This window comes from Xenopus laevis, chromosome 7S, assembly GCF_017654675.1.
Source record: "Xenopus laevis strain J_2021 chromosome 7S, Xenopus_laevis_v10.1, whole genome shotgun sequence".
NCBI classification, from domain to species: domain Eukaryota; kingdom Metazoa; phylum Chordata; class Amphibia; order Anura; family Pipidae; genus Xenopus; species Xenopus laevis.
In genome coordinates, this window is record NC_054384.1 from 95,874,610 (window position 1) to 95,894,402 (window position 19,793).

Here is a 19,793-nt window from a genome sequence, read left to right on the forward strand (position 1 = left end):
AATGGAAGGTGGCAGTTGGGCGATATTTGGGCTTAGGAACTCCACTTAGAAACTCTGGCAGAAATGATACAGTATACCTAACTTTGCAAGGGCCTGAATTAATTAGGTTTAAATTTGTAAGCAAAATGTTGCTGAGTTCTGTTATGTTAATATAAAGCACCATTTTAATGCCATGATTTTTGAGCAGCAGAGAAAGGCGCCGTTGATTGAAAAATCAGCGATATGAGTTAAAATAAACAAATCACCTTTAGATTTTTAATTTCACATTTTTATTTTTTTTTTGTCATTTTTTTCATTTTTGGTATGGCTTTGCAGATGGCAACTGTTAAAAATGAGCATTTTCTCACACACAAAAAACAAACAAATGTTATACTTTTTTTCCCCCCAACAAATAACAGACGTGCATTTGGTTCAAGTTTCCATAAATGTTTTTCAGTGAATCACCCTTAAAACTTTCTTTTTACATTTTTCCCCACTTCAGGGATAAAGGCGATTGGTGGGTTTTCTAAGGAGCCGAGTAGTCCCTGCGAAACTTTAGAGCATGCTATGAATTCCATGCAATCCCCAGTCTATTCAATTGTAGGAGAGGAACATTTAGAAAATACCAGGGGCTAAAATAAAGCCACCCCCTTAGGAGTGACAAAAAAGTATATATTCATTTTTTTTTATATTAAATTTAGAATTGCCAATGTATTTGTTCTTGTGTGATCTTTTTTATCTTGCCACATTTTAAATGTCCAGATTTTTTTTAAGGCGAATTTATAAAAATGTATTGAAATCTTGGTTTTACTCATTTTAAAGTGTATAAAAGTTAGAGATTCTTTCATACATTTAAAAAAAATAAAAATAATAATAATAGAAAGATCTGGGAACACTCGACCTCGGGAAAATATGAAGACACCATGATGGCTTTTAATGAGGTGACTGTGATAGAACACATTCTTCTTTTTAAGCAAATGATATGGTGTTTGAGACATATATCTTTCAGAACTTGATATGGGTCTACAGAAGGCAAAAACCAGGAGCAAAATAACTACAAATTGGTCATTGTACAAGCACAAGCCCCGCTTACCTGGTCCTTTTTTTCACATTTGCATGAAGAGGTTTCAGCATGGCTACTTTTATTTTGATATATGCATTTATTTCCTTTTATTCTTGGCATAATACGAATATAAAAAATGAGTACTGGAAGGCAACAATCTGTTTCTACCAAGAAACATTCTCCTTGATCTTCTCTTACTAGAAAAGTGCCAACTAAATCCAAGTGCTCTGATCTTCTCATGCTCCTTCTCGTTGTTTTAATGACCACAAACTGCCCGTCTTTCGCATCTCCCCTCATATAGGAGAGTTCAGCTTGTGTGTCAGCTCTATATTTCAGCTGAAAGACCCCTTTAGATGTTCACAATCACACCATAAACATGTAACAAGTGATTGAACTCGCACTCACCTTAATAACAATGTTATATTTAACGTTGTATAGGAAGAAGGGAAACCATCAAGTACCACTCAAATGGACATCGTTTTCAATCTCACCCACACACACAGAATGTACAATTCTACAATAGAAAGACAGTCGACAAAAAAGTGCCTATTTCTTGCTTCTAGAGGACAGGGTCATAGAAGATATTTTGCTGTTCACGGATTCAGATCCTTCACAGAAAACTCTCCCTGATCCACCATCCTCCCAGTAACATCAGCCTACTTTGTAAATGAGTTTGTGAAGCCACCATCCGACAAACCTCATGGTTTTAACACTGGAAGTCACTCTAATGGTGAAGGGGACATTCCCTTATCACTGAGCCGTTAGGTGTAAAATAAGAGATGATATTAAGACCATGATGGAGATATTTCTGAAGCCAAGCACTGCTTCTCCTGCCCAGGCAGGTAAAATGAGGCTGAGCAGAGATTCTTTTCCATAACATGCAGATCACTCAGTTGGGTTTTCCTCCTTATGCTGCTCAAAGTCCTTGCACCTAGAGATTTAGAGCTGCTCTGGAGAACCTTCTTCATTGCATTGCCCATGCTGTGTTTAGTGCATTGCTGGAGTTTGATATGGTGACTAACAGTCCATCACTGTCCTCTCTGAAATAACGGTGATCAAAAAAAGATCTTCCATGTTCACCGTGAACCAGTAGAGATTGATTAATATGTACATGAGTACTCTATGGCTTTTTTTGAAAATCAAAATGCATCTGCAATAATCTGGTGCATCGTATAGCCTTTTCTTCTTTACTTCATCTCCAGGAGTCTTTACCCCTCCTCCTCATGAAAACTACAAAATGAAGAGGAAATAGACAGAGTGACGTATGTGACTTGACGACCTAAAAAGTAATAAAGAGGAAACTGCATGAATAGATTTCGTAATGATGACATATTATGCACAATGCCGCAAACAGATATAATATTACCTTAATAACCAGGGAATGCAATAAACAGCTATCATTTAAATAACAAACCAGAGCACACATATTTCACAAACACTGCAAAGACATGTCTGCAGAGATAAACCTTTATGCAGATATGTGAAATAATGAAGCAAACTGTGATTAATTTGTTGAACAACCAACTTTCAGCTCAGTATCAAGGAATGTAAAGACTGTCACTGTCAGAGCATTACATGTAGATTAATGTTTGAACAGATATTACAGTGTCCTGGTGAAACAGATTGATCAAACTTAGTTTTGACATCACACAAAATGCAATCTATCACATCATTTGATAATGATCAAGAAATGCGCCACCAAGACACAAAAAATGCAAATTCTTTCAACTAGAGAATACATTTACAATTTGACGTTTATATGGATCTGGGCGTATGTTTCAGGATTCAGGAATCCACTTAGGCCGGAGTACCTTTGGCAAGATTTTGGGTTGACAAAATAATTGGTGTTCACCCAACTTTTAAAGGGCATGTAAAGTCAAAAAAATAAAATCCCATTTTTACTTTCTTTAATGAAAAATAAACCTATCTCCAATATACTTTAATTAAAAAAATGTGTACCATTTTTATAAGAAACCTGACTGCATGCATTGAAATTCTCCCTTCATTTACTGCTGTGGATAGGAATTGTCAGATGGTCCCTAACTGCTGAGCAGGGAAACAATCATACTTATGAACAGCAGGGGGAGACTCTGCCTTACTTCCCAGCCATGCAGAACTCAAGCAGCTTTGTTTATGACGATCCCTAAGCAGCCCAGACCACACTGAGCATGTGCACAGTCTTAGTCTTGCAAAGATGTATAACAAAGTTACAAGATGGTGACCCCCTGTAGCCAACTTTGAAAGCATAAATTATTTGTTTGATTAGGCTTGTGGTGCAGTAAGTTCATGTTTATATTTAGTATACAAAATACAGCATTTCTAGCCTTATTCTATTTTAGACTTTACATGCCCTTTAATGTCATGGACATTTAATAAGAAGGTCATTTTTTCTTACAGAAAATTCAGTTTCCTTGATTTTACTCTCATGTAATGTGCTAAACAGAATCTTGGAGGCCTATTTGGATGTGACAATGAAGCTTAAAGGGATACTGTCATGGGGAAAAAAATTTTTTTCAAAATGAATCAGTTAATAGTGCTGTTCCAGCAGAATTCTGCACTGAAATCCATTTCTCAAAAGAGCAAACAGATTTTTTTATATTCAATTTTGAAATCTGACATGGGGCTAGACATTTTGTCAATTTCCCAGCTGCCCCTGGTCATGTGACTTGCGCCTGCACTTTAGGAGAGAAATGCTTTTTGGCAGGCTGCTGTTTTTCCTCCTCAATGTAACTGAATGTGTCTCAGTGGGACATGGGTTTTTACTATTGAGTGTTGTTCTTAGATCTACCAGGCAGCTGTTATCTTGTGTTAGGGAGCTGGTTATCTGGTTACCTTCCCATTGTTCTTTTGTTTGGCTGCTGGGGGGAAAAAGGGAGGGGGTGATATCACTCTAACTTGCAGTACAGCAGTAAAGAGTGATTGAAGTTTATCAGAGAACAAGTCACATGACTTGGGGCAGCTGGGAAATTGACAATATGTCTAGCCCCATGACAGTATACCTTTAATATCTTAAAGGAGAAGGAAAGGTTAAAACTAAGTAAGCCTTATCAGAAAGGTCCATCTAAATATACCAGTAAACCCCCAAAGTAGTGCTGCTCTGAGTCCCCTGTCAAAAGAAACACTGCATTTCTTTCCTTCTATTGTGTACTCATGGGCTTCTGTATCAGACTTCCTGTTTTCAGCTTAAACCTCATTGCCCTGGGCAAGAGCATGCTCAGTTTGCTCCTCTTACCAACCCCCTCCCTTCTCTACTGTAATCTGAGCCCAGAGCAGGGAGAGACTCAGGCAGGAAGTGATGTCACACCACATTAATACTGCAGCTCCTATTCTAAACAAACAGAGAGTTTCTAGAGCTTTTTACTCAGGTATGGTAAAATATTCTACAGAATAAATATAGCATTCTAGCTTGCACTATTGCAGCTAATCTATTGGCAATAAAATGCCTCCATCGCTTTCCTTCTCCTTTAAATGGACCCCCCAGTTATGCATCCTCCAAGACATCTAACTGGTCTTTAAAGGGATAGTGTCACATTCCAGATGCCAACAGCTTCATGATTGACGGATCACTTGGGGGCTGGACAACTTTCCAATAGACTGGGCCCTCCAACACAAAGTAATCCATAGAGGTAAGTGGGGGGGGGGTGGCAGGGGTGTGTGCAAATCCATTAGAAAATAATAGCAGCAGCAGGGTTTATATAGGCAAAGTGACACATTCCTGTTAAAATTGGAACATGCCACTATCCGTTTAAGCCAAAGGTGAAAATCAGAAGGCAAGGAACCATTAATAGAGCATTAAGAATGCAATGAAGATCTGAAGCATCAGTATGTTAGAGCAGCATAAAATAAAAACAGTCTTAACAATGACATACAATGGGTGTGTTATTTAACTAAACTAACTTAACTAAAGTGATCATTGCAATGCAAATGCAATGACCCAGGACTCTAACATGCTACAGTTCTAACAAAGATGATTGTGTTCCACTTATTCATTTATAACCAAGTATCATCAGAATAACCACACAAAATTAAAACTTCCTTTGATTTTGATTCATTGAAAAAAAAAACAAAAACACTTTCCTTGTATTGTCCTAATAGGATAGGCTCAGATATTGGATACTTATGCTGTCTAGTAATGGGCGAATCTGATCCATTTGCTGAAAATTCACCAAAAATTCACCAAATGCATTCGTGTCTATTGACAACAATTTTATTTTTTGACACAGGACTAGTTCACTGCAAAAATGACTCCCAATGGGTGAAAAAATAGTCGTGCGTTAAAAAAAATTTGATATCCATAGTCTTTAAAGGGCATGTAAAGTCTAAAAAAGAATAAGGCTAGAAATGCTGTATTTTGTATACTAAATATAAACATGAAGTTACTGCACCACAAGCCTAATCAAACAAATGATTTATGCTTTCAAAGTTGGCTACAGGGGGTCACCATCTTGTAACTTTGTTAAACATCTTTGCAAGACTAAGACTGTGCACATGCTCAGTGTGGTCTGGGCTGCTTAGGGATCGTCATAAACAAAGCTGCTTGAGTTCTGCATGGCTGGGAAGTAAGGCGGGGGCTCCCCCTGCTGTTCATAAGTATGATTGTTAGGGACCGTCTGACAATTCCTATCCACAGCAGTAAATGAAGGGAGAATTTCACTGCATACAGTCAGGTTTCTTATAATAACGGTACACATGTTTTTAATTAAAGTATATTGGAGATGGTTTCTTTTTCATTAAAGAAAATACAAATAGGATTTAATTTTTTTGCCTTTACATGCCCTTTAAGGAATTTTGGTGAATTTTCGCTGTTTTGAGAATTTTTGGTGAAGCGATTTGCCCATCACTACACAGGACAAATATTTTTTCACGAGTGACAATTATTTTCACCCATTGAAGTCTATGGGCGTCTTTTTTGCAGTGAAAGCTGGTGAAAATTTTTGCTCATCACTGAGGAATAGTATTATATTCCTATTGGAATAGGAGAGGGGAAGAGCAATCTGGGCATTGAGGAAACCAATAAATCATATCTTGGATATATGGATTAGTAGCACAGGACAGGATCCCCAATTCCATATTTCTGTGTAATATTTACATTTCCCCTCCCCTGTTCCCTGGATTTTATAGAGGAGAAAATGTGGGGGAATGCACGCTGTTCCCTGGAGTAATTTATCTATTGAGTGCCCTTTACCTTAGAGGTAATATACTTGTATATTAAATAGGGACAAGATATGGCTATACAAGTATAACATGATGCTCCCCAACTCACATTACATTCCCCATACTTCTGCATAAGCAGTACAATGTTTGGCTATGAGGTTCACAGTGCTGTTTAGTTTTGCTGTTGAAAAATATTTTTCAAACATTTTGGAAACAAGTCTCCCCCTTTATTCACCAGCATTTTTGAGCCTCCTTAACTCATAACAAGGTTACAGATAAATTAAAACATTGACATATCAGGGCTGCATGAAGCTAATACAAAGCAGAAGATATAGATGGAGTCAAGAATACCCTACAACAAGCAGTTCTTTGTAGGTGGAACTACTACACAAAACTACTTGTTATGGAAATATAGCCTCCAGTGCCTATATACCCTGAAGTGTGCTTTATATATCTAGATAGCCACATTTTATATCAGCCCACCTTCCAAATGAATACCTGTTTAAATGATCTGCTTGTAATTGGGTCCTGCATTTCAAAAGTCATTTTCAACCTTATGAAATGGTTCCACCGTATGATTAATGGCTTCTGTATCCATGTTTTATTTGCTAGAGAATCACTATCAGTCTCAACAAAACTCATTATGTTGGGACAAACAAAAGAACTAGACAGAGCCAGAACTGCTAAAATGTACCAGATACTGTATATCTTCTTTAAGAACTAAACTCTCCATCCAGCAACCGAAAGAAAATGGAGATAAACTGAGGAACAGGCACAGACAGAAGTTTATATGACCAAATCCTTAAAGGATAAGTAAACCTGCTGGTCCGTTTCTGACCATTCTAACAACCAAGTAGTCAAGGAAGTTGTCAGGAGAAAGAAATAGGCTGATCTGATGTTCTTCTGCTTAGGAAGTATTTGAGAAAGGTTTCTACATTTTTTCTAACCAAAAGAACATCAGAGCAGCCTTCTTTCTTTCTCCTGACAACTTCCTTGACTACTTGGAGGTCAGAATAGTCAGAAACTGACCAGCAGATGGCGCTGTTGTAACAAAATTAATTTATATTAACGCTACAGGTATCCTTTAATATCTTGGAATAAAAAAATAAACTAATAATGAATGTAAATTACAAAAGTTCTTAGAATAGCACTCTTGTCAATTTTACATTCGCTTATTTTAAAGGTTTACTTATCCTTGAGCTTTAAACACTAGGCTTTTTTGATTCGGCCATCTTGCAGTAACATCTAAAAATTAAAGTGTTTTCAAGAAATGACAGTATTATGTAGTGTTGCCCTGCACTGTTAAAACTTGTGTGTTTGCTTCAGAAACTCTACCATAGTTTATATAAACAAGCTGCTGTGTAGTCATGGGAGCAGCCAGGATACACAATAGATTATAGATAAGTTCTGAAGAATCCCATTGTATACTACATAGCTTATCTGTTATTTGCTGTGTATTCTGTGCCTTTTCTCCTTTTTTCTGCTTTGGATGACTGCCCCCCATGACTACACAGCAGCTTGTTTATATAGACTATTCTGAAAGAAACACACCAGTTTTACCAGTGCTGAGCAACACTACATATTACTTTAAAACACTTCAGTGTGTTTGTGTTACTGTTCCTTTAATCAATTTTTTGTTATTATTTCCTGTATTTGTAAACGTCCTTAACCTCTTCATTCAGGACATGGGACCAGAGTCTGTATCATTCAAGAATTAAAGGATTTATGGTTTCAAAGGTTCTCTAACTCAACCCTAGTTAGTGTGGGCCTCAGTTTGGCTATACGTGATACTTAATGTAGATTTCATTGTAGACAGATGTGAGCCATATTTTACCGTAATTGCTTCCTTGGCTGAAAACTCTCATCTCCTAGAAATGTACTTGGTTTTAAACCTGTCAGGGCTATGGAACAGTCTTTGTCAGGATGAGGGAAAAATGCCAAAAGCAATAATAACAGGAAAAAATCATACGAACATAGCTGTAGTAAATTTCATGATGGAAAGATTTACAAAGAGACTGACTTGAGTGAAATGCCCACAGATTAACGGCTATTTACAGGCAGGCATTAACCTACTGTACCTCCTGCGAGTTCTTATATAGTTATATATATATATTTGTTTCATATACTTGTGTAATGCATCCCCTTTACAAAAACTGCTATTGAGAATATGTAGTTAAAGGGATACTGTCATGGGAAAAAACATTTTTTTTTTAAAAAAATGAATCAGTTAATATTGCTACTCCAGCAGAATTCTGCACTGAAATTAATTTCTCAAAAGAGGAAACAGATTTTTTTATATTCAATTTTGAAATTTGACATGGGGCTAGACATTTTGTCAATTTCCCAGCTGCCCCTGGTCATGTGACTTGTGCCTGCACTTTAGGAGAGAAATGCTTTTTGGCAGGCTGCTGTTTTTCCTTCTCAATGTAACTGAATGTGTCTCAGTGAGACATGGGTTTTTACTATTGAGTGTTGTTCTTAGATCTACCAGGCAGCTGTTATCTTGTGTTAGGGAGCTGTTATCTGGTTACCTTCCCATTGTTCTTTTGTTTGGCTGCTGGGGGGAAAAGGGAGGGGGTGATATCACTCCAACTTGCAGTACAGCAGTAAAGAGTGATTGAAGTTTATCAGAGCACAAGTCACATGACTTGGGGCAGCTGGGAAATTGACAATATGTCTAGCCCCATGTCAGATTTCAAAATTGAATATAAAAAAATCTGTTTGCTCTTTCGAGAAATGGATTTCAGTGCAGAATTCTGCTGGAGCAGCACTATTAACTGATTCATTTTGAAAAAAATGTTTTTTCCCATGACAGTGTCCCTTTAAGTTGTTATCTCTAGTACCCAGAAAGGATATTGTTAAATGCAAAGCAGAGTGACTAAGGGACTAATAAGAAAAAGTTGACCAAGTTGGGGTTGTTTTCACTAGATGAGAGTCTCTTAAAGGAGGAATATGAAAACCCTTCCATAGGACAAAATGGCATCTAGGCATGGTATAAAATACGTTTCTCAAATGAACTCTTAGCACGAGTTAATCCAGGGCCTGGTCCGATTGCCCTACTGGAGTCAGGATAGAACTTTTCCCTCAAGGCAAAATGGATATGACCTGGTTCATAAAGGGTTTGTTTACCATCCTCTGGATCAGCTTGCAGTTGAACTTTAAAACTTATACTTAGCTGGAGAAGTTGAAATATGTCATCTTGTAAATCATCTTGTTCTCCACAGTTTATAATGGACAGTCTGCCCAATTATCATCCATATATGACCCATGATGCTCAATGATCACAACAATAATTCTTTACAATGATATACTAATGTACATTCGACAAATGCAGGGTGTGTTTACTTATACTTACAGCTCTTGTGATCTGTTTCTCTCTTCCTAGATAGAAAAAGCTCCTAGTCAGACTGTGTATTGTCCACAATTATGTTTGGTTTGTCTCGAGGCGGGGGCGATTTAGTCATAAAGCTGCTTAATGCTTTCTCCTGCACAAATCAATAAGAGGCACTTTATGAAATTGTATACAACTAGGGCGTAATAAAGACGGGGCATAGCATCATAGGGTGTACACATACACTCAACACAAATTATTTTGTACATCTGTAATAACTGTATAGATTAGAGTATACTGTATATTGAAGATAAAGTTCTCCATTCCTGGCTTCTAACCTTTCCTTGAGGTCTAACAACCTTGATACTTACTCAGCTGAGCATTCTGAGGTTTGTAGCTGAATTTATATGAAAAAAGGTCAATTAGGACTTTGGAGCCGCAATAAATGCCCTAGCAGTCCAAATATGCTGTAAATAACTTGCTTTTGTAATAGCTCAAATAATGCTCATACATGTAATAAACATAACAGTGTTGAGCTTCAGTCCCATAATTTCACCTTTGGATTCCACATCCTATGTAGACTCAATGAACCTGAATATGAATGGGGGAACACTAGATTCTGGCCAATTCCAACAACCACATGCTGGGCAAAATCTCGCCAAATAAGCAGGTACTTTAGAGCACGGAAGCTTAAAGCTAGCATTTAATTGGTTGCTATGTAATCACATAAATACTTTTAGTATTATCATATTTATTAGTCCAACAGGAACCTTCTGTTGGATGGAAACATAACTTAAAAGTCTGACTTTGGCAATCCAAGCCTATCGGGATTCCATGTACAGACCTATAGGAGAGCCAGATAATCTGCTGAAAGAGTCTGTTGAAAGTGTCCTTGGAGACAACCATACATGGATGATGAGGTAAGAAGATCGCAATTTGGTAAAATGAACAATCTAACCCAAGATCTAAACATAGTGAATGTAGAGCTAATAAACTATGAATATCAGCAATATCGCAACCATCAAAACATTCTAAACAAAATTCTCTCAAACTTATAGATGCCTTTCCCGAGGCTGTAAAATTATCTTGATTTTATTATATTTCTTTTGAAGATAAATGACAGAAGCGACGGAAGCAGGGAAGCGTTCAGCAGAAATGCTGAGAACCCTGCTGTGTTCTTATCGGTGCCATTACTAACACAAACTCAAGCCTCCTCTAGCCATCAATCAGGGAACAATGTTCGGCTGGTAAACTTCTCCGTTCCCTTTAAAATCTGTCACAATGTGAAAATGAAATGCGTAGAAAGAAGAAGTGCTATGAAAGCACCCCTCACATTTTTAGATAGAGAGTTGTCAGCGAGCTTATTATCTAAGAGGGGAAAGAAATGGTATTTCATGATTGAGGGGCCTCTAGTTTAAGATTAAGGATGCAGGATTCTATAGAATAAGTATTGTATATATTATGGAAAAGGGAACACTCATTGGTCTTAAAAAATGTGCACTTTTGCATTACAACCCATAAGTATTCCTTTTTCTTACCTACAGGTGGCCATAGATTGAAACTGGCTGTTGCAATGCTAAATCTCAAAACATACACCTCCATGTTCCCCTGGCAAAATATTCAGGTGAAGAAATTGGCATCCTTGCATTTAAAATGTTTAATATCTACAATACAGGACTTTCACTCTCATCTACAAGCTTGATATTTACCTCTACCAGTTGATGCCAGTGCTCTATGGGTTTTCTGGGGTTCGCCAGCATCTCATTCCAGTGTTCTCTGCCCTGCATATCAGCGTCGCCTCCCACTCGGCACATTCCAATGACCTCATTGTGCCCTATACTAGACAAGAAAAATCAACCAATACAAAAGTCATTCACATTCCTGTTAATCAAATGCCGGATTTATTGATACACATATTGAAATAATGCATTTCTCTGCATTATCTATGAAAGCAACTTAAAAAACTCCCAGCACCCCAACTTTTAAATCTTAGGGGGCTATTTATCAAATTTATCTCAATATTTTCTGAAAAAAACAGACCAAATCCGCATGGGTTTTTTGGGCTTATTTATTAATGCACTTTCCTGAAAATTTTGTTTGCAGGAAAAAATCCAAAAAAATTGTGAAAAAAAAAGATTTTCATCTGATTTTCACAATTTTTTCAGATTTTTCACCATTTTTCCTGAAAACTTTGGGGTATTGCCAAAAACCCAGCGCGCATCAAAAAAAACAATTGGGACTTCTCCCATTGACTTATATGCAACCTCGACAGGTCTGAGATGCCGGATTTTCAGATTCTGACTTTTCTATCCTCTGGGTTTAATAAATTCCGAAAAATTTGTGATTTTATTAAAAAAATCACTTTTTTCGTGATTTTTGCATTCCGAGTTTAGTAAAAAGATTTTCATCTGATTTTCACAATTTTTTCAGATTTTTCACCATTTTTCCTGAAAACTTTGGGGTATTGCCAAAAACCCAGCGCGCATCAAAAAAATAATTGGGACTTCTCCCATTGACTTATATGCAACCTCGACAGGTCTGAGATGCCGGATTTTCAGATTCGGACTTTTCTATCCTCTGGGTTTAATAAATTCCGAAAAATTTGTGCTTTTATAAAAAATCAGCTTGGGCAAAGCAAGAAAATGATGAAGTAATATAGAAGTAATTTACTATGACCCTAATTAAGGGCAGCAACTGCAAACTGCAGTCAATATCTAATTGCAGACTGGAAATCCACAGCTATATGTGTCGAGCAAAGGACCAGAATGCAAAAGTCAGCCATATCATTACTGGCTGCCAAAGTGCAGGGCCCTTGTTATTACTTAACCACCCAATGTCACAATATGTTCGATTTGAGGATTGTTTGAGGTCTGGCATAGTGCCAAGAGACTGGCAAATTGCTATCTCAGTCTGGAAACTATAGGTCAGTTGGTCGCACATAGGGTTGCCACCTGGCCGGTATTTTATCGGCCTGGCCGGTAAAAATGACGGTTGATCCTAATGTTATTAATAGGGAAAAAAGATAAATATATAGGAAGACCGGTATTTTTTTCTAGAAAATGTGGCAACCCTAGTCGCACATCAGTGATGGGAAAGCTTTTGGAAGGCACAATAAGGCATAAGGTACCTCACCAGTGGCGTAACTATAGAGGAAGCAGACCCCGCAGTCGCAGGGGGGCCTGGACCACCAGATCTGCTTCCTCGATTTGCAACAAGAACCCTTTCCCCAGTTGCTTTCTTACCTGACGGGGAAGCAGAGAATTTTGGCGTGGGGCGGACAGTGAGCGTGGTCTGGGAGTTGGTGATGTCTGGGCTTTGGAGTGCACTGGGCCCCTCTGAAGATTTTTTGCCGGGGGGCCCAACGCACTCTAGTTACGCCACTGTACCTGACTATGTCACAAATCACATTACTGCACCAGCATTTTATGCATAACATCTTGTCTGACTTATATAATTGCCTTTTATGAAGAGGTGAGCAGGAACCTCGACTCTGGGATGACAGTGGATGTGATCTACTAAGACTCTGCTAAAGCATTTGATACAGTTTCACACAGAAGGTTACTGGTTAAATTAAGATATTTTGGCCTGGAACATAGTATTTGTACTTTTGAGAACTGTCTGAAGGATAGATTACAAAGAGTGGTGGTAAATGATGAAGTGCCCAGCTATGGGGCATGAAACGCGTTAGACTTGTACACCCTCCACTGTAATTCCTTTTAAATGTGCGAATAAAAGCCTATATTTGATGTTAATTGAACTGGATTCCTGAATACTTGGTCAGCGCTTGATAGCGACTTGGTTTTTTTCGGATTGGAAGCATTAGCCGGTGTGGAGTGACCGGCTTATCGCGAGAGCTGCGACCTAGCAGGAAGACGTATCGGTCCGGACGGGCTCCGCCATTGACGCTCCGTGAGTAAAAAGTGGTGGTAAATGAAATGCTTATTGACCCACTGTTGTACTGTAGAATGAAGTACAGTAGGGGTTTGTCCTTGGTCCTTTGCTTTTTAACTTGTTTATTAATGACCTGGAGGTGGGCATTGAAAGTACTGTTTCTATTTTTGCAGATGAAACAAAATTCTGCATAACTATAAGTTCCATGCAGGATGCTGCCAGTTTACAGAGTGATTTGATTAAATTGGAAAGCCAGGCAGCAAATTGGAAAATGAGGTTCGATGTTGATAAATGCAGAGTTATGCACTTTGGTAGAAATAATATAAATACACGGGGGGCCTTATTTATCAAAATCCGAATTATTTTAACCATTGGATCTTATTTATTATTTAAAAAGCATGAGTTAATTGAATCGGTGACAAACTCAATATAATTGAGCAAAAAATGTAACTCGTACAAAATAGTCAGATTTTCAGGCTAAATCCAGCGCAGACCACAGAAACTTCCAAATAGAATAGGGACCTCTCCAACTGACTTATACAACCTCAGCAGGTCTGAGATGCCGGATTTTTGGATTCAGACTTGGGGTATTCGAGGATATTATACTACAAAAAAATAGATTTTTTTTTCAGACAGGCATTCAGACTTTAATAAATAACACCCTAAATGGTCATATGTTGAGGGTCATTGAGAAGGACCTGGGGATATTTGCAGATAACAAACTGTCTAATTCTAGACAGTGTCATTATGTGGCTATTAAAGCAAATAAAGTACTTGCATAAAAAAGGGCATTAACTCAAGAGATGAAAACATAATTTTGCCTCTTTATAGGTCCCTTGAGTATCTGGTTAAAGGTTGGAATACTGACTGTTAAGGTTGGGGTTATTTTCTCTGGAAAAAGACTATTGCAAGTTGACATGAATACTTTTTACAAGTACATTAGAGGGCAGCATAGACAGATAGTGTGGGATCTTTTTTTCCTAAACAAGAGTCTATCCTTTAGACTAGAAGAACATAGGTAGGTGGATCCTTCAAGCCTTTAAGAGGGGCTTGGATGATTTCTTGGACAAGTCTATTGTGGTACTTAAATCTGCAGTTAGTAGAGATATTGGTGTATATAGTTTATATATGTAAGTGTATAGTAAGGTTTGTATATGTACATGTATATATGTGCACTGGGGTTCATTTGGAGGGGTTGAACTTGATGCATTATGGTTTTTTTTCAACCCAACTTAACTATCTAATAATGTATGTAACTATGTCATTCGCAATATTACCAAGGGTATATTTTGGCCAAGAAGGTTTCCTCTTAGTCTAGGTCCCTAGCCATTTTTGGAACCATTGAGGAACTTCTTTGACCTGCACATACAGTTTTCATGAAGTATATACAAAAAATCATTTTGTGTGCACAGTCCTACTAGCAATGTGGTGTTTACATATTGTCAAGTTCAAGCATGGAAACTGCCTAAGCCTTATATCAATAGATCTACTATTGTAGTTGTGAAGTCTACAATAGTCTATAATTGAGTTTGGCTCAGCATTGGAATATATCTGATTAGTGATGGGCGAATTTGCGCCGTTTCGCTTCGCCGAAAAATTCGCGAATTTCGCGAAACGGCGAAAAATTCGCGAAATGGCGCCGGCGTCTCGTTTTTGACGCTGGCGAATTTTTTCGGCGAATTTTCGCGGGCGTTTCGCGAATTTATTCGCCTGCCGCGAATCGCGCAAATTCGCCGCGAATTTGCGCCTGGCGAATAAATTCGCCCATCACTATATCTGATAAGCCATAGCAAGAATATGCAAATTCCTGCTATGGTTTACGGTATCAGATATTTTCCAATGCTGAGCCAAACTCAATCTAGTGAAAAAACATAAATTAGCATTGCAGAGATTAAAGCACAGTGGGGTAGCAGGATGCAGTAAAGTCTTCCAGCAAAGTAGGAGAGCAGTGTATTGCTTATCAGAAAGAGCCATTCTGCAATGGCAATCACATCATAATGTATCACTGCTCATTAATTATTTTCCAAAAAGGCCACCATATTTATTTCTGACTATGTTCTCCAGATATCAAAAGAAAGGCAACCACATACTTGCCATTATCAAGGCTCAGAAGAAGATATTATTTAAAATGAAAATCGCCAATCATCTAACTTATTAGGCATTACTCTAACTAAGGCATTAATGCAAAATGCAAGACAAAATTAGACACAAAAAAGAGAGGGGCAAGTCTATATAAAGAGTTGGGTCTTAAGGTGCAAGCTGCAAATTGCATAGGGGCAAAATGCAAAAAAACATGCGCTCTGCTACTTGCCCCATTTTTGTGAATGAGTTTTTTTGCATATTTATTACAGAACTATAGAGTTTTGCCACCATATTAAGTAGAAGCTGTCAACCTACTTCTCATCGGTTATAATAAAAACTACAAACAAATCCCAGCATTCCTTGACAGAAGACGATTATGGGATTTATAGGTCTACAGGAGCTGAAAGCCAGGTTTAGGGAGTGTGTGTGTGTGTGTGGGGGGGATGTCCCAGATTGCTGTGTAATTGTGATGTATGATGTTAATGGTTTGTGTACGGTGTCCTTGGGCTAGGGGTCCCAGGAGGGCACTAATATGGTTACACATTCAATGCTGTCAACAATGTTTTCTGGTTAGTAAATTAAAGCTGTGGCCATTTCATCTCAACCTGTATATCCTTTATTTGTCTCTGAGTGGGCTAAAGGGACAAGGAGGGGGGGGTTGGATATAAAAGGGGTTAATGTTTGATTTGAACACAAGGCTAAAGAATATTGCATTACTATTTATGTAATTCATCCCCTGCTTGTGGCAGAGTGGCTAAACCCTAGAGTTGGCCCTGAACATTTGTTGACCCCATTAATGTCCTGTGCAGTGCTTATACACCCCAATACTGACAGTGCCTAGAACATGTGTATCCCTTTGTTGATGCCCTTGGCAGGCATACACATTGCACCATCGTCTCCAAACCATGCGCTCATCACTACTTTGAAACTGCATTACCAATGGTGATATCAGTAGAAAGTGTGAGAGTGTACTCTAATCCATTTCACATGCTAACAGGCTTATTTTATTCCCTCCGGACAGCGGAAATGAAATGGGGAAGATGCTGCCTTAGGGGCACAAAGCTTTTATTTTAATTGATTAAACACAATGCCTGATGATAGTGTTCAGTGAATTCACGTGATGCCATAAGGAAAATTAATATTCGCTATGAGGGCTATTTGCTGCTGCTTTGCAATTTATTTCTTTTGATATGAGTACATCAAGCCTGTCTCAGGTTATAAACCTATTTCCCTAAATCAAACCCATCAAATGAAGTCTATGTGATCCAACTGTAATTGGTTTCCAGTTTAATTCTAGTGTCTCATACTGCTATGATTCTTGCAAGGTTCCCACACCATGGTGGTAGATTAGAAAACCTCCTATTTAAACAATGAATTTCTTATTTTCCACTGAGTAGGATTTTATCTGTAATAATCAAACAGTTTGTACTGGAAACAATTCTGCTTTGTGTTTTTAATGTTTTAGTATTTTATTATATTTAAAGTAGGATCACTTGTTCTTAGGAGATCCACATCCCACAACCTAAGAATTGGTCTACAATCCATTATGTTCTTTTTTTAATTATATTTAGTATTGTCTGTAGAAATGCCAACCAATTTAAAGGATCAAGGGTGTCCAGTCAGGAAACCCATCGCAAAATGGGGCACGATAAAGATTCAGTGGTCTCAAAAAATGGGCTATATATTAGGCAGGGCCAGCAGTGTAACAAGCTGCCATCGGACTCCTGCACAAAAGAATTATCATAGGGGCCCGGCACACCTGGCCAATCTTACCTGGATCCCCTGCATTCTTATTTGGCTGCTGCCCACTCTCTGCAAGTGTCCTCCACTCCCTAAGAAAGCATCTGGGCAGGGTGATTTATTTATTATATTTAATTATAGAGGAAGCAGACCAAACGGTCCAGGCCTCACTGTCCCCAGGCCCTCCAGCAACTGCAGGGTCTGCTTCCTCTACAGTTACACCAGAGGGCAGGGCTTACCTGAGAACAGGCAAAGGTTGGCTGGGTCGGGACAGAATCTTGGTCATATTCTGGCATGGCCATACATGACTTATTTATATAACTACTTTTTTTAACATGAGTCCCAATTCTAATTAGTTGGCAGTGCCCACCACCCAAGGGGACTGCTTAGACAGCTAAGAGACCTCTCCAGGGCCCTGTCAACAATAAATATAGACTCTTTGAGTTATCATGGTGCCCCTGATCATGGAAACCCAGCCTCAACAGCAAAGGGACCTATTTTTGGGTTCTGGCCCACATCTTGACAAAATATGGTGGTCCACATTACTAACAACCTCTTATCAGGAAAACTCCAGGTCTCAAGAATCGTTCCCTGTATTACCTGTATTTAGTACTAAAATGGTCTACAAAAATATGCAAAATAACTACTTCTGCTTCTTAACTGCTACTGTATAATGTGTATCTGAGGACAAGGGCACCCATAGTGATTTTATATTTTTTCTCCAAGCAACTAAACAGATCCATGGGTGGGTGGCAAAAAGGATCAAAGGCACACCCCAATCATGCGAGGGCAATCACTTGTAATCATGAGTGCAATCAGGAGAATGCCATGTAATCTTAAATGTGCTATTGGGTGTGCCATTGCCGTAAAGTTTACTGTCACAACAATAAATTAAATATAATTCAAAATATAAAATGTTCTTAGCCATAATTAAAATATTACCAAGACATATGTAAAGTACAGTAAATACATAAAGGTCCTTACCAATCATAGTCCATAACGGCAATGGTGAGGCTTACATGGTCCATATTCTCATTGGGAATGTCAAAGACAAGGGCCTCGTTGTAGGTTGGGTTCAGCGTGTTCTTTTTTATGGAGGTTTTCCTTTTCTTTAGTCTCCTTCCCTCGCAGATGAGAGAGGCTTTTACATAAGGATCTTTTATTGAGGGGAAAAACATTAGTGTGATGAGTAGGTAGGAACTGGAATGTAATAAAATATTCCAATTATATTAGGCAACATCAAATATATTAAGGAAATAAAGGTCCAAGGAGTACAGAGGACCCAACTAATTCTAAATATAGGAAACGAATGGATAAATATTGTGCAATGTTTACTCGGAGGAGCCAATACTTCCGTATACTGCCTGCAAATGCCCCACTTGAAATAGCTTCACATGGACATGAGGGGGCAGATTTACATATGCTCGAATATCGAGGGATTAACCCTCGATATTCGTCTACCGAATGTAAATCTCGAATAATAATATCGAAGTCGAAGGATTTATTGCAAATAGTTCGATCGAACGAAAAATAGTTTGATCGAACGATTAAATCCTTCGAATCGTTCAATTCAAACGATTTTAATCCATCGATCTAACGATTTTTCTTCAACCAAATAATTGTTAGAAAGCCTATGGGGACCTTCCCCAACATTGCACCTCGGTAGGTTTTAGGTGGCGAAGTAGGGGGTCGAAGTTTTTTTTAAAGAGATAGTACTTCGACTATCGAATGGTCGAATATTCGAATGATTTTTAGTTCGAATCGTTCGATTCGAAGTCGAAGGTCAAAGTAGCCAATTCGATGGTCGAAGTAGCCAAAAAAACCATTCGAAATTCAAAGTTTTTTTTATTCTAATCCTTCGCTCGAGCAAAGTAAATGTGCCCAAGATCTCTATACAGTAACTAGAAAAAGACAAGTTGGTATAAAGAGCATGAACAGACCACTATAACAAGGACTAATGAATATGTATTTTCTTTATGTAATTGGTCTCCTGCTTGTGGCACAGTAGGGCTCATTTACAAACTCTTGCTGAATTTGCTCAAGGGCAGTAACCATTAATATGCTGCTATTAGCTTAGATTAAGGTCAGGTTGAGTGATGAAAGCACTTTGATTGGTTGCTATGGGTTACTGCACTGGGGCAAATTTTCCCAGTATTAAATGGAAAATATATAATAATATATATAATGTATTTTTTACATAGGCATACCTAATTGCATAGATTGAAAGGACACCATGATATTCTGCATGTGCTGCAGAGACCAGTCCCCCGCCCCCTATAGGCTCACAGTGTAATTCAACCCTTCCCTTGCCTTGCCCTATTGCAAAGTGATGGATTCTGGGACTTTTAAGCTAATTTTCTTTTAACTTAATACAAAGTAGTCTATGTGTGAAATGTATTTTTCTCTAAGTTCCTACTTTATAGAAATCATGGGACCCTAGAAAGTCTCTCTTGCCCAGAGCTTTGGGACCCCTAAACCTGGTGGCGCAAGATTTATGCATATTATTTGGTACCAGGAGCCATATAAAAACATGTCTTCTGATCTAGACAGAAT

At 38.2% G+C, this 19,793-nt stretch overlaps 1 protein-coding gene across 3 annotated transcripts in view; it reads right to left on the reverse strand.

Moving 5' to 3' along the window:
* Positions 1 to 252: 252 nt before the first annotated feature.
* Positions 253 to 19,793, reverse strand: part of LOC108697775 (synaptotagmin-C) — a 144,784-nt gene continuing 125,243 nt past the window's right edge. For 2 of the 3 annotated variants that reach the window (XM_018228142.2, XM_041571587.1), the window contains exons 8-11: positions 18,225 to 18,396; positions 11,237 to 11,366; positions 9,552 to 9,681; positions 253 to 2,321 (exon numbers count right to left, since the gene is read on the reverse strand). In XM_018228142.2, the coding sequence (XP_018083631.1) occupies positions 9,595 to 9,681; positions 11,237 to 11,366; positions 18,225 to 18,396 (389 nt within the window). In that variant the 3' untranslated portion in view covers positions 253 to 2,321; positions 9,552 to 9,594. The remainder of the gene's footprint in view (positions 2,322 to 9,551; positions 9,682 to 11,236; positions 11,367 to 18,224; positions 18,397 to 19,793) is intronic. The other variant, XM_041571588.1, reaches the window with a different exon arrangement.